This window comes from Cyprinodon tularosa, unplaced genomic scaffold, assembly GCF_016077235.1.
Source record: "Cyprinodon tularosa strain WSP-4 unplaced genomic scaffold, ASM1607723v1 ctg593, whole genome shotgun sequence".
Lineage (NCBI taxonomy): Eukaryota > Metazoa > Chordata > Actinopteri > Cyprinodontiformes > Cyprinodontidae > Cyprinodon > Cyprinodon tularosa.
Genome location: NW_024039333.1, coordinates 67,705 through 89,287, shown reverse-complemented (window position 1 = coordinate 89,287; position 21,583 = coordinate 67,705). Strand labels below are relative to the sequence as shown.

The 21,583-nt window shown below is 39.2% G+C and overlaps 1 protein-coding gene across 1 annotated transcript; it reads right to left on the bottom strand.

The window, feature by feature from the left end:
* Positions 1-2,777: 2,777 nt before the first annotated feature.
* On the bottom strand, positions 2,778-20,743 carry LOC119797671 (toll interacting protein). The gene is made up of 6 exons (XM_038306844.1): positions 20,558-20,743; positions 17,981-18,130; positions 17,551-17,733; positions 10,600-10,752; positions 9,342-9,426; positions 2,778-3,774 (listed from the first exon to the last, which is right to left on the bottom strand). Exons 1-6 carry the CDS (start codon positions 20,588-20,590, stop codon positions 3,551-3,553), a joined length of 828 nt encoding a protein of 275 aa, XP_038162772.1. The 5' UTR covers positions 20,591-20,743; the 3' UTR covers positions 2,778-3,550.
* Positions 20,744-21,583: the final 840 nt, after the last annotated feature.

Below are 21,583 nucleotides of genomic sequence, written 5' to 3'. Positions count from 1 at the left end.
TGCCTGGTCAGCCAAGCTAACAACGACCCTAAAAACTCCCCTTTCAAAGGCATAGACCAGTATGGAGTGTTGCAGGCTAACAAAGACCTCAATGACTCCCCGTTACTCAGGTGGGGACCTGTTCTTGCGGGGCTACTCTATAAAGCTTGGAACTCAACACTAATCCAGACATTTTGAAGTGAAAAAACTTCCTGGATGGGAAGCGAAACGTCTTCAAACTTGGAAAACAAAGTCCAGTGGATTGTTGTTGTTTTTTTTACTATTTTCAAATGACTATGACATGGACTGAAAATCTTCATCGCGGCTATTATAATAATACTATTATAATTATTAGTATATTATCTACTTCCAAGCAGGAGTACCCTGTGGAAATAGAGGAGCTCCACGGATAATGGACCCAAGTCGGATTAAACACCTTCCTGCTGAAACAGTACTAACAATTGCAACATGCTGGAGCTCCATCAAAGTACAACTCCTGTTCCTTTAAGAGATGTACGTCCGCCCTCATGTATTTGAGAAGTCCCCCTATCGAAGGCTTAAAGGGGAACCTGGAGGAGAGGGTGAGTGCTGGGCATGGTCTCATCTGTGATTGACACACTGGTGCTTACAGCGACAGAAACATGGAGAGCAGAGCGACCCCAGCGATGAGACGGAGCGGTAGATTCTCTCTCCACCTTCTTCACCGCACTGCAAAAGCTAAAATCTAAGCAAGTTTATTTTTTAAAATCAGTGCTTCTTCCTTGGTTTTGAAGAGGTTCAACAATTTATCAATAAAATAGGATGATTTACATTTAAAAGGAATAAAAATTATATTAAATCCATAATATACAACCATCTTATTTAATTCAATACAATTCAGTTTATTTATAGAGCGCCAATTTAGAACACGTCATCTCAAGGCACCTTACAATTCACCAGATCATACAGTCAAATTGATTCAAAGTTTTCTATCTAAGGAAAACCAGTTGATTGCATCGACTCATTTACTCTTCAGCAATCCCTCACACTATGCATGCTTGTAGCGACAGTGGAGAGGAAAACTCACTTTTAACAGAAGGAAACCTCCAGCAGAACCAGGCTAAATACCAAATTCTGCAGATCATCCTGTTTACCTGCTCAAATGAAGGGAAAATTGTGACCCAATGGCATAAGAACACACATTCCCTGTACTCTCAATTTTAATGCTAGCACTTTTTTCAAATAATTTTTTTTCTTTAAAATTAATGGGGTTTTATCTTCAACAGCTTTTAGGTCATGAGACTGACTGACACCAGACTGATATCTGCCGCTATCCTCCTCAGAACGTGGAGTTGGACCGTACTCGGATCAAAGCAAGAAGCTCTGGCAGCGAGCGAGGCAGAACAAGACGGAGTTCACAGACCGTACCCGCTCTGCAGCAAAGAGTGCTAATGGCGGGAGATTGGAGCAGGATAGCGGTAGATATGACCCAGATGAATGGCTGGGTCTAGCTCTGGGGTCTAACCAGGAGAAGACTGGACTCCAAGGAGACTACAGCACTGTGGGGAGAGATAATCTTTGAAAGCTACATGAGAAGGAATAAAGAATCATTTAGCAGTGCATCTTGTTAAAAGCTAAATTAAAGCTGCTTTTTTTAAAAGCCACTCACAAACCCTTAAAGAGCAGCAGCTACCTCAGCTCAACATTATCTCTGTCCTCCATTTTATGGGAAAAAGCTTTATTTCACTGCCCTCTTATTTAGTCATTAGTTGTTTTTTTTCTGTCTTTAAAGACACACCGCAGACTTTTACCCCATTTACACTACCCATGAAAAAACGATCCATGCTGAGACCGGTCCGAGCTCGGATCCGTTTACCAGGCTGAGCTTGGTTCTGACGAGCGTTTACACATCACGCTATCTCGGTTCCTCGACTCCTCGCCTCCTAGTGACGATCTGCGGTATTACTGCCAGTATTGAAGGAGGAAATCAAGCAGTTGGTGGCGGTAATGCACCAAAAGTTGTTTGCCAACCGCCATAAAACACAAGACAACGAAGAAGGAGGGAATCAAGCAAATCAAAATGTTGCGTGGAGAAGATTTCGATTGTTGTTTATAGTTGTTTCTTCTTCTTCTGTTTTGTGTTGGTTGGCAAGCAACTTCCGGAGGGACATTACCGCCAACTACTGAAATAGGGTGTGAATCGGGATGTGCAGCCAGACGGAGATGACGCGTTCTGCTCATGCGCTCTTGTAATCAGAGAACCGAGCCAGGGAAAAACCGAGCCGAGCCCACCTCTGGAACCGGTCTGCAGTTAGTGCGATCCGATTGTGTCTAGCTCGGTTCAGTTCAGTTTGCTTTCCATTTACACACGATAAGTTATCTCAGTTACTGAGCTTGTACCGGTCTCGGCACGCTTTTTCAAGGGTAGTGTAAATGGGGTATTTGTGACTTAAAGAGTTGACGCATGAGTTATTTTAAATAATTCTTCAGGCCAATATACAGCGCTTGACACTATCAATGCTAAGAGCGGTCCTCCATCGCCCGGCTTTAATTGTTGTCCAAACCCTTTTGAATCTTGCAGAGTCCTCTTATTTCTGGTTCGCATCTTTTGCTAGCTTCCATGTTTGCAGGCCGCTGCTCTATTTGCTCACATATTTAGAAACAGGGAGGTAAACAGTGAACTAGACTAACGCATTAGTGATGGAGAGGACCGATCGTTTATAGGGAGACGGTGAAAATGATTGGGTTAAAATTACAGTAAATCTCTTAACTTTTTGGTCCTTAAAATAAATAAAAAAAAAAACCCAGAAAACTTTAAACATCTTGGCCTCAAAAGCTTTATTGACAAGCTAATAATTAATTGAAGGAAGACCTTCAAAGTCACACTAGTTTCAAAAACTGACGTTAATGTAACAAGCCACTGCACACATATTTCAATATTTTATATCAAAATAACTTTAAAATACTTAAGCTTTTAAGATACATCTAAGAAAGTTTTAGATTTTTTTTGTTTTAAACAGACGAAATTTCCTTTACATAAATCATTCACCTGAAACTTCCTCATCATAGAGATTTCTATATAATTTATTCCATAAGACTTTTCATATAGCTAACATTTAATAGCTAAACATGAAGGGAACACAGGGACTAAAAACACCAAACAAACATCAGAGTGACTCACTACAGCTCAATCAGTGCAAATCAAACCCTGGGTTATGGGGGGGTGTTGGAGTGGTTGGGGGATTCTACTTAATTAACAACAAGGTATATAAGTGACAAACAAACCTGAAGCAACACTTACAGAATGGATCAAGTTCTACTTCTCTGCCTGGCTGGTCCCATCATTGCAGTACTACAGGGCTGTGTACAAGTACGAACCGTGTACTTCTTCCTCTGAGCTGTTTGGGTAATTTTACTGAGAGGAAACAGGCCTTTGATCAGCAGCTCGTGGATCAATTAGGATCTCAGGAATAATGTTTCTTTGGGAGAGCTGAGTGTGTGCATGTGTAAAGCTGCAGTCTTCTCTCTCTAGGCGATAGCTTCCTCCCTGCCTGCTTGCATTCATGCATGTTTGTTTGCTGGAACTGTGTGGTTAGAGTTCCTCCGTCATCTGCAGCAGAGAGTTGATGGCAGCATCCTTGTCCCCCTGCTGCGCCTCCAGCACCGTGCGAACCACCTCCTTGTCCAGGTTGGGGAACATGTCCTGAAGAGCCTGCAGGTCCTCCTCGCTGCACACCGGCCCTTGGCCTCCCACCCCCGGCATGGTTGTCGGTACAGCCATAGGTACAACGCCCTGGTTGTAGACTCCAGGCACTCCTAATGTTGACACAGACAGACAGTAGGAAAGCAGTTCTAGTTCATAATTTATTTTTTTATTTAACCTTTATTTAACCAGGAAAGTCCCATTGAGTTAAAGTAACTCTTCTTCCAGGGAGTCCTGGCCAAGAAGGCGGCTTAAAAAGTTACATTAACATAAAACCACAGGAGACAAGACAACCACAGCTACATATCATCTAGGCAAAATTAAACACAACACAACAAGATTGGGCATACACATACAACCAAAAAGCAAACAAGGCATCCAATCAAAAAGAGTTGCATCTGTCAGTTAATGATGATTTTAACAGGTCTTTAAAAGAATTTATGGATGGAAGTACTTCAAGATTTAAAGTGGCTTGAAGTTCATTCCATGCTTTAGGTGCAAATGATGAAAATGCTGTTTTTCCTAGTTCAGTTCTTGTAAATGGAGTATGTAAAAGTATTTTTTCTGATGACCTAGTCCTGTAAGTACTATCTTGAATGGAAAGTAAATTAAAAATGTATAAAGGTAGTTTACCCATAAGGGCTTTAGCAATAAAAGTCAGTACATTAATTTTTCTCCTCATGTAAAGAGAAGACCACTGTACAGTTTCATAGAGTGCAGTGGTGAGTCCTAGCTGATGCACCTGTGATAAAACGTAAGGCAGAGTGGTACAGTACATCCAGTTTTTTAAGTAAGAATAAACTGGAGTGAATATACAGTGTATCCCCATAGTCAAGCACTGACAGGAATGTGCTCTGAACTAGCCTTTTCCTCGCAAGATAGGGAAAGCACTTCCTCATTCTAAAGAAAAAACCCAACTTTGGTCTAAGTTTCTTACAGAGGCTCTCAATATGAACACCAAAGGACATCTTATCATCCAACCAGATGCCTAAATACTTGTAAGATGATACTCCTTCTATTTTAGTGCCATCTTGTTTTGAAACACTAATGTTAGGTGAGGATCGTGAATGTGTGAATGTCATTGTTTTAGTTTTTTTAGCATTCAGTACCAACTTTAATTCAATAAGAAATGTTTGTACATGATTAAAAGCAGACTGCAATTGTGCAAATGCAGCATTCACTGATGAAGCTGTGGTGTACAAAATAGTGTCATCTGCATAAAGATGCACTTTTGCTGTCTTCAGGTCCTTACCCAAGTCATTTATATAAAGAGAAAATAAAATTGGACCCAAAACTGACCCTTGTGGGACCCCCATTGTAACTTCTAATGATGTTGAGGTATAGTTATCAATTACAATACACTGCGTTCTATCATTAAGGTAATTTGAAAACCACCGTAGTACAGTATCACTAAAGCCTATTCTTTGTAATCGCTTCAAAAGAAGATCATGGTCCACTGTATCAAACGCTTTAGAAAGATCAATGAATATTGCAGCACAAGACTTCTTATTATCTAAAGCATTCAAAATGTCATTTGTGACTGTGGTAACAGCTGTGACTGTACTATGACCTTGTCGAAAGCCAGACTGCAATGGGTTTAAAATTGAGTTCTCAGTTAAAAAAAGTTTGAGTTGCTCGTTTATAAGAGATTCAAACAGTTTGGCCAGCACAGACAATCTAGAGATTGGGCGATAATTGTCCAATAAGGAAGGGTCTCCACTTTTCAAAAGTGGGAGGACAAAAGCAGACTTCCAAGATGTAGGTATGGTACCACTACATAAACTAAGATTAAAAATTGAGGCAATAGGCTCAGCAATCAAGTTAGCAGCAGTCCTAAGAAAATACGGTTCAATCTGGTCAGGCCCAGCAGACTTTTTACAGTCTAGTCCTTGCAAAGCCTTCTGAACTTCATAAGCAGAAATACAGCTGAAATTAAAACTATTTGGACTCATATTTGGATCTGGAACAGTAATTGTAGGCCTATCTCTGCTAACATTTGCTGGAAGAGTTGACTGAGTAGCAATTCCAGCATTGATGAAGTGCATGTTAAAAGTGTCTACCATATGTTGTTTATCCCTAATTTCTCCCTGACTAGTTACAATATATTCAGGGATAGTGGGAGGTGGCACATCGCCTGATGATGATTTTATTGCTTTCCAAAATTTCTTAGGGTCATTGAGATTTTCTTTTATTAAATTAAGGTAATGCTCATTTTTTGTACTTTTTATTATTCTTGTGCATTTATTTCTTAATACCCTGTGTGCAACAATTATTGCAGGTCATTAGAATACATTTAAACATTGCTTCACGTCTCTATACTTCATTCTCAGTGTGGGTTTAAATCACCTGTAGTTCACTAAGCCGGCTGCAGAGGGCAGTATAGAGGCAGTCCCCCAGAGCACCCAAATGTTTTCATTAAAGGTATAGGGGAGGATTTGTGTGAAATTTTGAAAAGAAGCTCCTCCTCACTTCAGATAAAAATGAACATGCACCCGCATGCGGCTCTTTAGCGCCCCCTGTTGAAGCGGTGCGTGGTGACATGTATGGAAAGCTGTTTTGTCCAAATACTCATGATTTCTAACACATAGACAACGTCAACGGCACGTATTTTACGCGTTCTTTGCACGTTTTTAACGTATTGTCTTCGCTTTTTAATCTGTCACACAATTAATGCATCAAGAACACGTCGACTACGCGTCAATTACGTGTCAAGTACGCTTTGCATATTAGTAGAGTATGGCAGACTGTTTTGACATGTATTAGCTTGACTACATATGTAATATAGATGTCTCAAATGCATTTCTTCCTAGTCTAAATGAACATTTCATATATCTGAAATGTAATTTTTACTAGTAAACATGACATCACATTTCTCATACATTTGTATTGGGCTTTTACTTCCAGATATCTAAAATAACATTCTTCCTATGTAAAAATGAATTTTGATAAGGATGAACTCTAATTTCAGATCTCCATAATAGTTACTACAAGACATAATGAAAATTCCAGATATCAAAAATTTATATAACATTACAGATATCCAGAAATCCAATTCTTGACATCAAAAATACTTGTTGTTTAACGCATAGTTGATGTGTATTTGACATGTTGTCAACACGTACTTGACGCTTTCATAACACGTTAACTAGGTGTGACAGATTGAAAGGCGAAGACAACACGTTAACGCACAAACGCACAATATGTGTCATTGAATTGTTGCCTACGTGTTAAAAATCATGAGTAATTGGATCAAATGGCTTTCCATAGCGCGTTCATTCATCCCCTCACCTCATGCTACTATGTGACATTTGCTCCGGGATAAACATTTAATAATGAATGTTTATTTTATATTTAAGCCCACATAGCCCCTTTATATTGTGGGCTGATATGCTTAGAACCTGTGTTTCAGTACAAGGCTTATATAAGACCTTTACATTTTTGCTGCTCCAGACAGATTCGTTTTTTTGGTCAAATAATGCTCTTTGAGCAGTTTGGGTTGCAGACCCCTGCTCTAGAGTAAACGCCTATTAAATGCGTGTGAGAGCATGCACAAGCCCATTTCTCCTGGTACTTCTTCCTCTGAGCTGTTTGCCCATCTGCACCTGCTGTTAGCCGTTAGCTTTGGAGCTCCGCTGATTGCCGCGGTCCTCTCAACTTCGGAAATCTTTTTTTTAATTACGCATTAAATCGGTAAATGGACCATATAGTGACACTTTAATGTATAATATTCTCGCCTCAAATGATCTTAAACATAGTTTTATTGAACAACAGCAACAGAAAAGAGAACTTTTAGCTTTGAATGGAGCGCTCCATTGAAAGCTGCTGCCGCAGTGCATGCTGGGACAGCTGTCAATTTCAAGAATGGACAAGTCTGCTCTGATGCATACTCGATAAAGACAGCGGGGCGAGAACAACATCCGGGGATTTGGTGCATTCCCGGCAATTGGAACAGTGCTCGGGCTGAGGCTGATGACGTGTCACGAGCAAACGAGAACGCTGATGAACACATATTGAGAAACAGCCTATGTTTAAAACTTGTTGTTTGTATCGCTCATGCAAGCTTACTTTCCAAAATAAAATGTGCATTTCTTCCACTATTTCAGATTCACCAATGCTAGGTGAAAATGGGTACGAGCGCGTAGGATGGCCTTACGTAAACATATTACCAGAACGACTGACAATCAGCAGGACAACTTATTTTGATGATCCACCTAAAAAAGAACATCCTCCACTATAGCTTTAACTAGGAGAATGATAAAAACTGTTTTTCATGACGAGACGGTTCACTTTTAGAACCATTATAGGTGAGAATAAATGAATGTAAAGCCGAAATATCTGCTTGGTTTATGCATATATGTCTTAACTCAAAGTAATCCAATATTTTCTCTGGTCAGCAGAGACACCCTGCTCTCTGCTGACTGAGTGATCAAACTCTCCATCCCTTACAGCAGAGATCACTAACCACGGCCCTCCCTCAAGGATAAATTACTTCCATTATTTTTGCTGGATTTTTTCCCCACGTCTAAATTGTGTTTTATTTAAAAACAAAACAAAAAAAATATGACAGGATTCTCTCTGTTACGTCTGCCTCTCGCTCTTGACGTATGACGGTCACAACACTGTGGGTCACATGACACCTTCAACCACTCTTGTTCATGTACTTTGGTTTCCTAGTGCGAGATTAACATGAAGATAAATAAATACGGTAGCAGATTTATTTCTCTATTATCTAACTGGAGCTTTAGAGCGTACATCTGAACAATTCAGCCATTTTCTAAAATTTATGCTGCAAACATTCCCTCATAAAAGAGAACAAACCTGATTGCAAATGTTTTGCTGCCCTTGTTAAAAGCTTGAAGGTAGAAGGGTTTTGTTTTGTATTGTCAGGATAATTTGGATTTTAATGTTTGATCAGTAAAAATAGACATTTAAAATAAATAATATAAAAAGGAGCAACCCGCTGCCGTAAGGCCCCCTACCTGTTATTCCCTCAATCACAGAAGGTTAGGAATAAATTATCTAAACACTTATGGATTTCCGATTTAGGAAAATCATTTAATAAAACATTATTTCACCAAATAAAGTTTTATTCACCTCCTTTACCTTCGTGAATCAGTTTAAACACCTTCCGATTGCTCTAAATGAATAATGAGCTGATTTGATCTAAATCCAAACTCTAAGATAAACTTTAGTTTTCCTACATAAAATCCTTGTTGAATTGTGAAATTATTGCATTAGTTTATTTCTTCTTTTATGTGCAGATAGAAGATAATTAGTTCTAGTTCATTTGCACTAGTTTAAGAGAGTTTTATCTGAAAAATGTTTCCATCGGAGTTGAAGGATTTTTGTTATTAGATTCTAATATTTTGACTGAATGTTGCTCCATTCAGGGTCAGACGATGAATCATGCTTTAATTTGTTGTTCCAACACACAGCCAGGAGGGCGTGTTCAAAGAACAATACATTATAATCTGAGTTATTTGATTTAATATCAAATAACATGAAGTTACAATGATTTAAAAAGGTAAAAAATAAAGGATGGAGGAAACTAGAGACATTTAACGGCGTGTAAACTAGAGTGAAATGAAAATATTTGATAGTTTAAATAACTGAATGTGATGATTGATTAGTCAACTGTTAAAACATTCATTGTTGCAGCATCATGTTGGAAGCATCTTACCTGTGATGGGGACATAACCTACTCCTTCCTGATAGACGGACGGCATGAGGACAACAGGCTGAGTCATCATCGCTGCTGGTAAAGACTGGAGGAAACAAAAAGCTTAGATCAGGTCAGATAATTGGACAGATGAGTATCAGTGTGAGGTTGCAACAATAACCGCTGTACAAACGCTGTACAATATGCAGATTTTACTGTCTTGCTACAGAACGAGGAATCAACTTCTGATCTTTTAAAATGTTTATAACCCTTAGATATAAGGATGCATTCCATATTAAAACAAACCAAAAAAAATCGGTGTGAGATTTTAGCTGATAAGTTATAATCTGCCCTGCACTCCAGGTATATTTGATAAAACTTAGTTAGAGTGGCTCAGTTTATGTTGAGCTATCGCTATAGTTATGCTGCTATAGGCTTAGATAGCTGGAGGACATAGGGACCATTTCTCATCATTCTACTTCATTCTATCTCTATTCTCCCATTGCTCAGAAGAAGAAATATCAGCTGTGCTGCTGCCATCAACACCTTTGTTTATAGATGTAGGAGCTTGGCCTGTTTTTCCACTGTAGTCCTGTTTCTCTGACTGTATGTGTGCTATTTGATCCACTGACATGGGAGATGGTTGTGTGTTGCCTTTTGTATCTCTGCTTCTGTCTCCTTGACTCCAGTCGGCCTCAGTAGATGGCCGCTCACACTGAGCCTGGTTGTGCTGGACGTTTCTTCCTGTTAATAGCGAGTTTTCCTCTCCACTGTTGCTACAAGTATGCTTAGTGTGAGGAATTGCCTTCGAGTCGAAGCAATCAGCCGGTTTTCCTTAGATGGAAAACTTTGAACCAATCTGACTGGATGATTCGGCTGAATTGTCTCTGTAAAGTTCCAGGAGAGGACGTGTTGTGAATTGAATTTAATTGAAGGTATATGTGCCTTTTTCCCTCTGAGCTCTGTAGGGCTCTCCGTACAGCCCTGCCGTGTTAAAAGGTTAAGTTTTATAGAAACTTTAAAGAATCAATAATTAAAGCTTCTATAAATCTTCGGATGTTGCTGTCAGAGAACATGGCTGTGGGTTTTATTTAATACTGTCCAAGTTATTGTTAGTTTCCCAGAATATTCTTCTGATCAGAAGAAATGGCACAAACTGTTAATTAAACAGGTGTCCCAATCTCTCTGTCGTCGCTTCTTGTTAATTTATGGTTACTGATCCGACCAATGCAGCACTGGTTTTACTGGAACACCACAGATGGAGCCTAAATGCACTCACAGCAAACGACATGACCAGGTTGATCATGCCCTCCTTGTCGTCGCCCTGTCTCCCACTGAGACTGAACCACTCGTCCACCACGGTGCCCTCCCTCAGGCTCTCTGGAATGGTGACGTGTGTCCATGCGATCCTGTCGTCCATGGAGAACGCTCTCTGCACACAAACACACATCCACATAGAATCACAACAGCTCATGTTTGATTCTGTGGGACCTCACAGTTGTTCACATTTTCATTTGCAGGGCTCTATTGGCCAAAATTTTTCATTTTGATGCGTATTATGATGCGATTTATTGTGAAACATTAACAAGGACAGCGTATTGCAATTTATATAAAAGTACACTCTGGAAAACCTCAGAAAATTGTGTAATTTCTCAGCTGCTGCTGAAGAGCAGCTGAATAACAGTTGGTGCTGCACTGCCAACTAGTGGCTGGAGGTTTAAATGTTATATAAAAAGGAAGACAATAAAATGGAAGTTTTTACTCAAAATATTGTGAGATGAGATATTACACTGTGCCTTTTATCAGCCAATTAGAAGTACCCTCTATGCTGGAAGCTATGTGGGGAGTTGGGAGTGAGATGACTGAGAGTGGTTAACTCCTCGCTCTAGACAAGGGTTAAATATAGATCCATGCCTTCAAGGTCTATAAGACTCCCTAATGCCATGAAAGAGACAGATGCTTTGAAATGTTTTTATCTGACTTGTGAAAGATGAATGTTTAATGAACTCAAAAGTTGTTTCTCTTGGGACGACCCAATGGTCGTGTGTGAGAATTCTCTTTATACGCAGGGGTGGGAAACCAAGCTGGCAGAGCCTCACTAACAGTTCAACTGTTTGTGTTGTTCTCCTCTGCAGAGTAAAATAAAACTATTTCTTTCTTAAATGTCAACTCTTTGCTCATTTTACTTCACAATATTTCTTTTTAATTTTAGATCCATTTGGCTGCATTTTGAATCAATACTGATATCCTTTAATGAAATGATTAGATATATTGTCTCATGAAATATGATTCTTTTATTTAATCAATAGCCCCATTTACACTACCCTTTTGAAACCGTGCTGAGATCGGTCCAAGCACGGTAACCGCAATAACTGTTGAGTGTAAATGGAACGCAACTTAACCGAACAGTACAAGACACAACCGAGCCGCGTTAAATCCAGAACTAGTTCAACAGGATGATGTTCGCTCATCGGCTCCGCTGTTCAAAGTTGAGCCAGGACATTCCGCACTCCCCTTAATTTTCCTGCCGCTCCAGCGAAATCGCTCCACACTCGCTCAAATTTTCAGGAGAAGGAATTTTCTGACATTTTTCCTTCATGTTATTCTGCCAGGGCTCTGAGAAACACGGCGTTTGATTTAATGATGTGACCGATTCATGTGTATTGTCTTATTTAACTGGCTGTTAAATTATTGCACTGTTTCCCAGCTGTGAACGTAACACCTCGCTCCATTCATGTTCCCCCACGTTTACTATTTCATTAATAATTTATTTTACTAGACTACATTAAAAAAAGGTCACTTCATATCCCACTGCAAATTAGATAATAGCCTTTAAAGCTACAGTGTGTAACTTTTAGCGACATCTAGCGGTCAGACTGCAGACCGCAGCAACATGAACACCCCCCCCCCACCGCTTCTCCCCCCAACAGTACGGCGAGCGTTACGGGACAAAATGTCTTCCACGACGTCCGCATCACCTACCTTCTCAAGTGATGAGGTTTGTTTACATAGATAATTTTACAGATAGTATTTCATTAGTCTGTGTAGGGTATAGATTTCATGTAGACTTAAGATAATAAATATACCCGTTATTTTTTCTACATCGTTGTGACGTTTCGGTGATCTGCTTTGCATGGTGATATAAACAGACGAAGTAATTGTAGTCATTAGTTTAACAGCGAGATTGTGTTCGCTGGAAGAATATATATTCCCCGTTTACAGAGTCCAAGTCTTGTTTGTGGCACGGGGGTTACAAGGCGAGGAAGAGGGCGAGGAAGAGGGCAGAGAGGCCGGGGTGGGCGTGCAGCCAGGGAGAGGTGCCAGCGGGGTGACTAGAGCAGAGGAGGAAAGGCTTGAAGATCTCCAAAGGAGCCGGAGAGAAGTAACCGAGGTATATATCCAGAAAATTATTTTAGATTGTAGATTGAAAAAGTAGATTGATTTCAGTAATTCCATTTAAAAAGTGAAACTTGTATATTATATTCATACATTACATACAAACTCATATATTTCAGATGTTTATTTTGTTTAATTTTGATGATTACAAATGACAACAAATGAAAATCTCAAATTCATCATATCAGAAAATTAGAATATTGTGAAAAGGTTCAAAATTGATGGCCCCTGGTGCCACACTCTAATCAGCTAATTAACTCAAACCACCTGCAAAAGCCTTTAAATGGTCTTTCAGTCTAGTTCTATAGGCTACACAATCATGGGGAAGACTGCTGACTTGACAGTTGTCCAAAAGACGACCATCGACACCTTGCACAAGGAGGGCAAGACACAAAAGGTCATCGCTAAAGAGGCTGGCTGTTCACAGAGCTCAGTGTCCAAGCACATTAATAGAGAGGCGAAGGGAAGGAAAAGATGTGGTCGAAAAAAGTGTACAAGCAAGAGAGATAACCGCACCCTGGAGAGGATTGTGAAACAAAACCCATTCAAAAATGTGGGGGAGATTCACAAAAGTGGACTGCAGCTGGAGTGAGTGCTTCAAGAACCACCACACACAGACGTATGAAAGACATGGGTTTCTGCTGTCGCATTCCTTGTGTCAAGCCACTCTTGAACCACAGACAGCGTCAGAAGCGTCTTGCCTGGGCTAAAGAGAAACAGGACTGGACTGCTGGTGAGTGGTCCAAAGTCATGTTCTCTGATGAAAGTAAATTTTGCATTTCCTTTGGAAATCAAGGTCCCAGAGTCTGGAGGAAAAGAAGAGAGGCACTTCATCCACGTTGCTTGAAGTCCAGTGTAAAGTTTCCACAGTCAGTGATGGTTTGGGGTGCCATGTCATCTGCTGGTGTTGGTCCATTGTGTTTTCTGAGGTCCAGGGTCAACGCAGCCACATACCAGGAAGTTTTAGAGCACTTCATGCTTCCTGCAACTGACCAACTTTTTGGAGATGCAGATTTCATTTTCCAACAGGACTTGGCACCTGCACACAGTGCCAAAGCTACCAGTACCTGGTTGAAGGACCATGGTATCCCTGTTCTTAATTGGCCAGCAAACTCTCCTGACCTTAACCCCATAGAAAATCTATGGGGTATTGTGAAGAAGAAGATGCAATACACCAGACCCAACAATTCAGAAGAGCTAAAAGCCACTATTAGAGCAACCTGGGCTATCATAACACCTGAGCAGTGCCACAGACTGATCGACTCCATGCCACGCCGCATTGCTGCAGTAATACAGGCCAAAGGAGGCCCAACTAAATACTGAGTGCTGTACATGCTCATACTTTTCATGTTCATACTTTTCAGCTGGCCAACATTTCTATAAATCCTTTGTTTTTATTGGTCTTCAGTAATATTCTAATTTTCTGATATGATGAATTTGAGATTTTCATTTGTTGTCATTTGTAATCATCAAAATTAAACAAAATAAACATCTGAAATATATGAGTTTGTATGTAATGTATGAATATAATATACAAGTTTCACTTTTTTAATGGAATTACTGAAATCAATCTACTTTTTCATGATATTCTAATTTTATGACCAGCACCTGTATATCGCTATTAATTTGCGTGGAACTGTTTATAAAGCCGTATGTTCGGAAAGGAAACTCGAGGCGGAGAAAAAGCTAGAGAATATATATACGTATGTGTGTGTGTGTTTACATACATACAGGAGTCATGGAACTCTGCTTACAGCTCCTTCATATTTCATGTACACTAATAACTTGTGTACATGGTTCTTGTTGATGGCATTAAAATCATTTCTAATAGCATTAAAATATCATTAAATTAGAGTCACTCATTCCTGTATGAACCCTGTGAGCGCTTAATTTAATATGACATATTAAAAAAATCCCACCATCATCCAGCATATGTTCAGTTTCTGCCCAAATATATATATATATATATATATATATATATATATATATATATATTTTAGTAGATTTTTGTAACAGAGATAAGGATAATTCAAAACTGCTTTTTTTTAATGAACTTGTTCTCTACAACTCAGCATCTCTTTTCATTCCTGTAATAAGAAGTTTCTTTTGAATGGATTTGATTAAAGTTTAAGTCCCTCGGTATAAAATAAATATTTTAATGGAGATGAGAAATCTGCTTCCTCGTTGGTGAATAACCAATAGTTTGGATCCAATCATTTAAATAAACGGTGTTAGTTTTTTTTTTTTTGATATTTATAAGAATTGTGCTATAATTTCTAGTCACCGATCTGTTGCTACTATATTTTAATTTGACGAACCGGAATTTGTCGATGTTCTTTTTCCTGTTTGGTGCGATTGCAATTGCGGATCTTGACCTGGCCGGACCGGAGCGAAGCAAAAAATAGCTCGGCTCCGTAATTTGTCGGTGACGGACGGAGAAGACGTACGTGGACGGAGACGTGCGGAGGAGTAGCGGTAGATGTGGAACAGCTCTCATTGATTTCCATGAAAGACAAGCGCTCCGCACGACGTACGTCAGCGGGGCGGAGCGGAGCGCTGACGGAGTATGTGGAATCTGGGGGTCATGCTCTGGTTCAGGCACGGTTCTCTGATAACACAGAGTGCATGAGCAGAACACGTCATCTCCTATTTACAGTCAGCTGACTCAATTCACAGATCTCTTCACCTGTTAACAACGCAAACTTCTTCTTCTCAACCTATTAACAATAAACGACCTTAATAGCTGCCATGTATTTGTGTCTCCTGTTAATCAAAGGTGTAACGCATTTTTTTATGTTCCATTAATCATAACTTTTATTCGTTTTCCTTGATGTTTTCTAAGGAACCAGACAATCATCCTGCCAGTGGGGGGTGAAAAGTTATCGTATCGTTTATCGTTATCATGACACATTTCTAGTCATGATGAGAATTTTGATGTATCATCGAATAAGTGAGGATAAGAAGATGAAAAATAAATCAGAGAATAAGTGAATTATGAATTTCAACATTAATATTTTTCTGCTTTCATTGTTTTCCATTGGTTTGATTGGCAAAATAAAAATTACTAAACATTTGTATGGGATGTTTTGTGACATTTCTTTAAATGGTGTTCTTGAGAGGCCTATTTTAAATGCATGTTTGTGATTGAGCGACTCTGCTTGCTGTTGCCTGCAGTCACACATACAGTTACCTAAGAACGAATTTAAAGTGTTTTTTTTATCATAAGTTTTATCGTTATGATGGTAGCACCATAAAACATTGTGATAAGATTTAAAGGTCGATTTTGGCCTGATGTGTTTGAGTTTAAGAAGGTTATTCTACTTTAAGTTAACTTAAGTCCAATTAGAGGGAGAGGTTCTATGAAAAATAAGTTTTACTTCTTCTTACCCCTTTCCATGAAATTCTCATTAACCAATGTCACTTCTCTAGCTGTATATACTGACAGGTTTATTTGATGGAGGGTTTTGTTTTTTATTTAAAGCCCCTGTCACACCTTGACGATTTAGACCAGTGTATGCCTGAAGTACGGAAAACCTGGCAAAAACACTGGCATACCTTGGATAGGTTATGGGTACGTTTTTTATAGGTTATGAGCATGCTGAAACATGCTGGCACACGTTGACATAGGGCTCAAAAAAGTCCCGTCATATGCTAGTGTATGCTCATACGTGGGGTATAAGTTAAAGGTAAGTTATCTGATCGTTGACATACGTTAAAGGGAAACCTTACAGAATATCTACAGAACAGCTCGAAATGACACAAAACTCATATGGGTGAGTAGAACATGATGTAATAACGTAAAATCAAGGGCCTAATGTAAAAAAAAACGGCGTTCCCCTTAAAGTTTAAGTTACTCATAAGTCGTGGCGTCCAGCTTATCCAAAACCTAGGAGTAACTTGTGCGTAACCTATCAAGAACTTATCTCCAACACATATCAATGTATTGAGTATTCAGCTACTGTATAATGGTGTATTGGCAGAGTTTTGTATAAAAGGGGGTTCACAGAAGGAAACTATCAGTCATCCTCCAGACTGCAACTCCATCACAGGGTCAGCATAAAGGCGAGTGTGACGGATTCTCCCTGCTTTCACGCCCACCACCAACAAACGTCCGAGCAGACATGACACTGAATCTGCTGCGACTGCAAAACTTGTTTCTTTTTTTTTTTTTGGGCGGGGGGGGGCAGGCAGTAAACAGCAGCTAGGTTACTACTGCGATCAAAAAAATATTTTTACGCAGACCAGGCGCCTGAGGTCAGCAGCTTCAACTGATGCTTCGTAATGCTATTGAAATGATGCATGCGCATGATTCCATGGGCATTACGCTGCTGTGCGTCATGCATAAGTTAGGCTGTCGTTGGACATAAGTTCTGGACTCACTATGCATACTCTATGTAAATGCCTAAGGTTGAAAAACTACAAAGAAAGTTCTGCGTATACCAGCGTTTTAGGAGATTCTGGGAGGTTAGACATAGGCTGGATAAATCAGCATGGTGTGATGGGGCCCTATGTTGAGGTGAATTTCGTTAGTTAGGAAATTGGTGTTTTGTTTGGTTAATGTTAACTAATTTTTCTGTGAGTATTCAGTTGATTTATTTATTTTTTTTGTCAAATTTTCTGTCTAAAATGAATTCCTATTCTATCATTTCTTCATACAAAAGGCCATATTTCTCAGCCCTACCTTCCAGTAAATGTATTGTTATCAAAGATGTGAAGTTAGGCTGATTATCCGTTTTTCATCAGTTATAATTTCCTTTTTGTTTAGGTTTTTTTACTGTAACATCTGAAAATCAAGTGTTCATATTTGCATTATCATTCCCCCTCATCTACTCACCTCATCAAAGATCTCCAAATAGAAAGAATCCACCCCTGGAGGCACCGTACACTGGATCACTTTGTTCCAGCGGGGGTTCTTTGCTCCGTTATGAGCAGTTGGGGTCTCATAGACTGCGTAGCCTAATCTAATCCTGCAGTATGGATCCATCCGTGTCATCCCGTAGTTTTTAGCCAGCTTGGCCTGCACAGAAAATACAAACAAAATCACATCCAACATGTCAGCGTTAGGAAGGAGGCTACTAAAGATGGCTGCTGTAATTCTTTAACAAAACATGTAAAACACCAAGTTTATTTAGAAGATAGTGGAACGTTACGCAATATTTGATCATTCTCAGGCTTGATAAATGCAAAGCTTCTTTTTAAAGAAGTTTGAATATTAATTGTATTGTTAAGACTTTTAAGCAGTGTCTCTCATCTGAATTTGGTACCTGGACGACAGTAATGCTGAGCCGCCCAACGGTGTTGACCGAGCCTCCGTACTGCAGCTGGCGAGCCGTCTGGGCGTCCAGCTGGACCTGCTGCTGCTGATGAGTGGGAGTGATCCGCAGGAAGTCCTGCGGTAGCTCTCCAATATACACCTACAGAAAACACAACCACGAGTTTATTCTTTTAGACGGAAACTTTGGTGAGAAAGTGACAAATGTTTTACTTAACAAAAAACACCTTCTCCCGTATGAAGCCTTAAATAAAAAAATAAACCATCTGGTATCAGGGATTTGATCATTCTTAACACAGCACTTCGCTCTCAATCTACAGGTTTACTAGTGGATCCTAGAATTTCTAAAAGTAGAATGGGAGGCAAATCTATTAGTGAGCATGCTCCTCTCCTGTAGAACCAACCAGCAGTTGTCTATGGGACAGAAACCCTGTCTACTTTTAAGGCAAAGCTAATAGTGCTTCAGGTTATTGTGAGCTATCTTGATAGCTATGCTGTTATAGGGTTAGACTGCTGGAAGACACAGGGACCACCTCTTCTCTCTTCTCTCTCTGCATCATTTAATTGACATTCTCCAATTCTGCATTATTTCTTTATTTAACACCTAACTTTTTCCTAAAATAGAAGCTTTATCTGGTCTGTTCCTGTTTAGCTATGACACCATCCTGGAGAGAAATATCAGCTGTGCTGCTGCCATCAAAAACTTCCTTTATAAATGACAGAGTTGGGCCTGTTTTTTACTGCCTTGTCCCGTTTCTCTCCTACACATAGCTATAGGCTCGCCTGGTTCTGATTGAGGTTTCTTTTTTTTAAAAGGGAGTTTTTTTTCCTTTCAACTGTCACTGTATGCCAGTGGTAACGCAATTTTGAAATCAGTGATTTTTTTATGCAATCAGCTGGGTTTCCTTTAGATAGAAGGCTTTTAAGCAATGCATGTGGATGATTTGATTGAATTACCTGTGAAGTGCCTTGAGATACAATGTGTTGCAAAATGCTGCTTTCTGCCAGAAGAAACTTTATCACAGACTCAACAAGACTAGCGTTCAACACCAGTTAGGTTAAACAGATGAAAGCATGAGAACAAACGGCCAGTGGGAGAAAATAAATACGCTGATGAAGATTCTCAGTCATCCAGGTCATAGTCATTCCAAAAAATCCCCAAACCCTAACCCTAACCCACCCCAAAGAGGTGACTGTAATTCAATATTTGTTTGAAATCATTCTGCCAAGGTTGTATCTCACCATTCTGAAGCATCTAAACAGAAAATTATTACATTTACTGTTCTAAGTATAACAGTTCTTCATATCATAGAAACATAACATCACATCCCCCAACTGTAATTAAACATGTTTTCCTAATAAGGTGATTCCCAGGTTTGAAAAAATGAACTAGTTTGGATGATTATTTATGATAAAACTCAGTAATTTGATTATCATTCGTCCACAGAGCTGAAAAGATGAGAGATTAGGGTCTTTGTGTCGTTAAATGGTTTTTAAGTAGGATCAGACTCTGAACAGCGACCAAACACAGTGGCAGAGCTAGATGGGGGCCAGGGGTGGCCATGGCCACCCTTAGCCAATCATTGGTCACCCCTGTGGATGCCACTTCCATTTATTTCCTCTCTAATACAGACGGGGGCAGCAATAATACTCTCAAGTGGAATATTCAAAACATTTAACTTTTTCATATATTAACAATTACTTAACAAAAACACAAGCACACACAACACAAAGATGATAAGTGCAGAATTCATGCTCTTTTCAGAACTAAAGTTTGTGTTATATGTGGTAATGAGAAATTGTAAGTCTTCAGTTCATAAATACAAAATATTTTAAATAATCAATTTATTGATTGATTGACTTTAATGATCTCACAGTGGAGAATTTTGCTTTATGTAGACATTAGCAATTGTAAATATCAATTTTTTGCATAATGATTATTGATAAACGTAGGTGAGTAATGACAATGGAAAAGATGTTCCCCCCAGAACTCAAAACTAAAAGAATTTTATCCACTATACCTTTTATCCAGGAAGCATAGATTTTTAAATATATGTGTCCATTTGTTAGAGAAGACTTTAGAAAAGTATAGTTAGTCTTTATTTAGAAAATATATATACACACTAGTTGGTGCCTGGCCACCCTTAGAAAAATTTTCTGGCTACGCCTCTGAACAAACATCGACGCTGTTGCGATCTTATTTGCTGGGAAATGAGTCAGTATCAGTGATTTAGCAGACTCCCTACTAACATACTGATTTTTAGAGGATGTATAGTGTTATGTGTCACAGTGTGACACAGCTGGTCAGATCTGTGGTGTTTAGAAACAGGAACAGAGAAGAGAAATGGAAAAGATGCGGATGACAGTAAACAATAAAGCTAGCACCACAGGACAGGAAGCTAACGTAGATAATTAGCCACTAATGACAACATTTGTCTAATAAAACGACTCTGTCGGACTCTGGCTATGGTTTGGGCCTGAGTGTTTGTTAGTAGGAAACATAAATCAGGACACAAGTGTCGCCTATAGCCGTGAGTCCAGCTGTCAGCCAGCTAACAGCTACTGTTACCTGTCCCCGCTGCGTGCTGATGGTGGTCGCCATGTCGTCCCCCTGAGGATCTGTATTAAATCTCTCTGTAGAGACGTGACGCTTCTTTAAACAATAAGGCAGCCTTTATTGACTCATTAAAATAACCAAGCCTCTATGTTTGGTTTATAATTGACACCGGAAGTGTCCCGCCTTGAGGGTAATTGATAAATACTGCCCCCTAGTGTCCGGAGGTTCAACATCAGTGGTTGAAGCAGGAGAAGAATGAATACCGAATTTTAAAAAACGTTTTCTTTTTCCTTTATTTTTTATTTTAAAGTGAACGAAAAAGAGGGCATTCGTGAGAACACCGAGTGGAATAAAGGTGAAAACCACCGGGAGCATGAACAAATAAAAGCAAATGTAATAATTTACACCTAAGTCAGTTAAATAACATGCTGTTATTTTGCACATCTCTGATGTTGCTGCTATTTTCAAATATCCATTTCCGTAAAAATGTAAATAGCTGTATATTGGTTATTTATTGTCCAGGTGAACAGTTTTATATTGCTAAAACACTTTACAGTACAGGATATGATTGTGTATCCTTTAACTCTTCACTTTTATGTTATTCATTTTTATACATTTTTCTAAGGTCCACAGTTGTGTGACCATTTTTTTTTTCAATTATCTTTTTGCTGCTGTAAATTTCCCCATTGTGGGACAGTAAAGTGGTTTTCTATTCCAGTCTATTCTATTCTTTTATATTTTTTTTTTATTTGAATTAGGACAATGCACATTCATCAACATGTCAGCACAAAGCATCAATGTAAATAGGCCAGAATTAGCACAACAGCTGTCCTAAGGCAGGTAAAAACAGTGAACATTAAACAAGTGGACACAAACAGATAAGATGCCAATAACAAAAAATCACAAAAAAATTAGGTTAACAATAAAATGAGGTTAACAGGCCCATGGCAACAGATCAATTTATCTGTGAACACATGTCTGGTTAGTTTTCAACCAATGTTTCAAGGAGAATTTAAAACGTATGTAGGTTACACAGCC

Excerpts from the sequence above, each read along its gene's own strand:
- LOC119797671 (XM_038306844.1), bottom strand. The coding sequence starts at position 20,590 with ATGGCGACCACCATCAGCACGCAGCGGGGACAG. Across the intron at positions 18,131-20,557 it reads TCAGCACGCAGCGGGGACAG|GTGTATATTGGAGAGCTACC; the intron begins GTAACAGTAGCT and ends TGTTTTCTGTAG. Across the intron at positions 10,753-17,550 it reads ATTTGGAGATCTTTGATGAG|AGAGCGTTCTCCATGGACGA; the intron begins GTGAGTAGATGA and ends GTTTGTGTGCAG.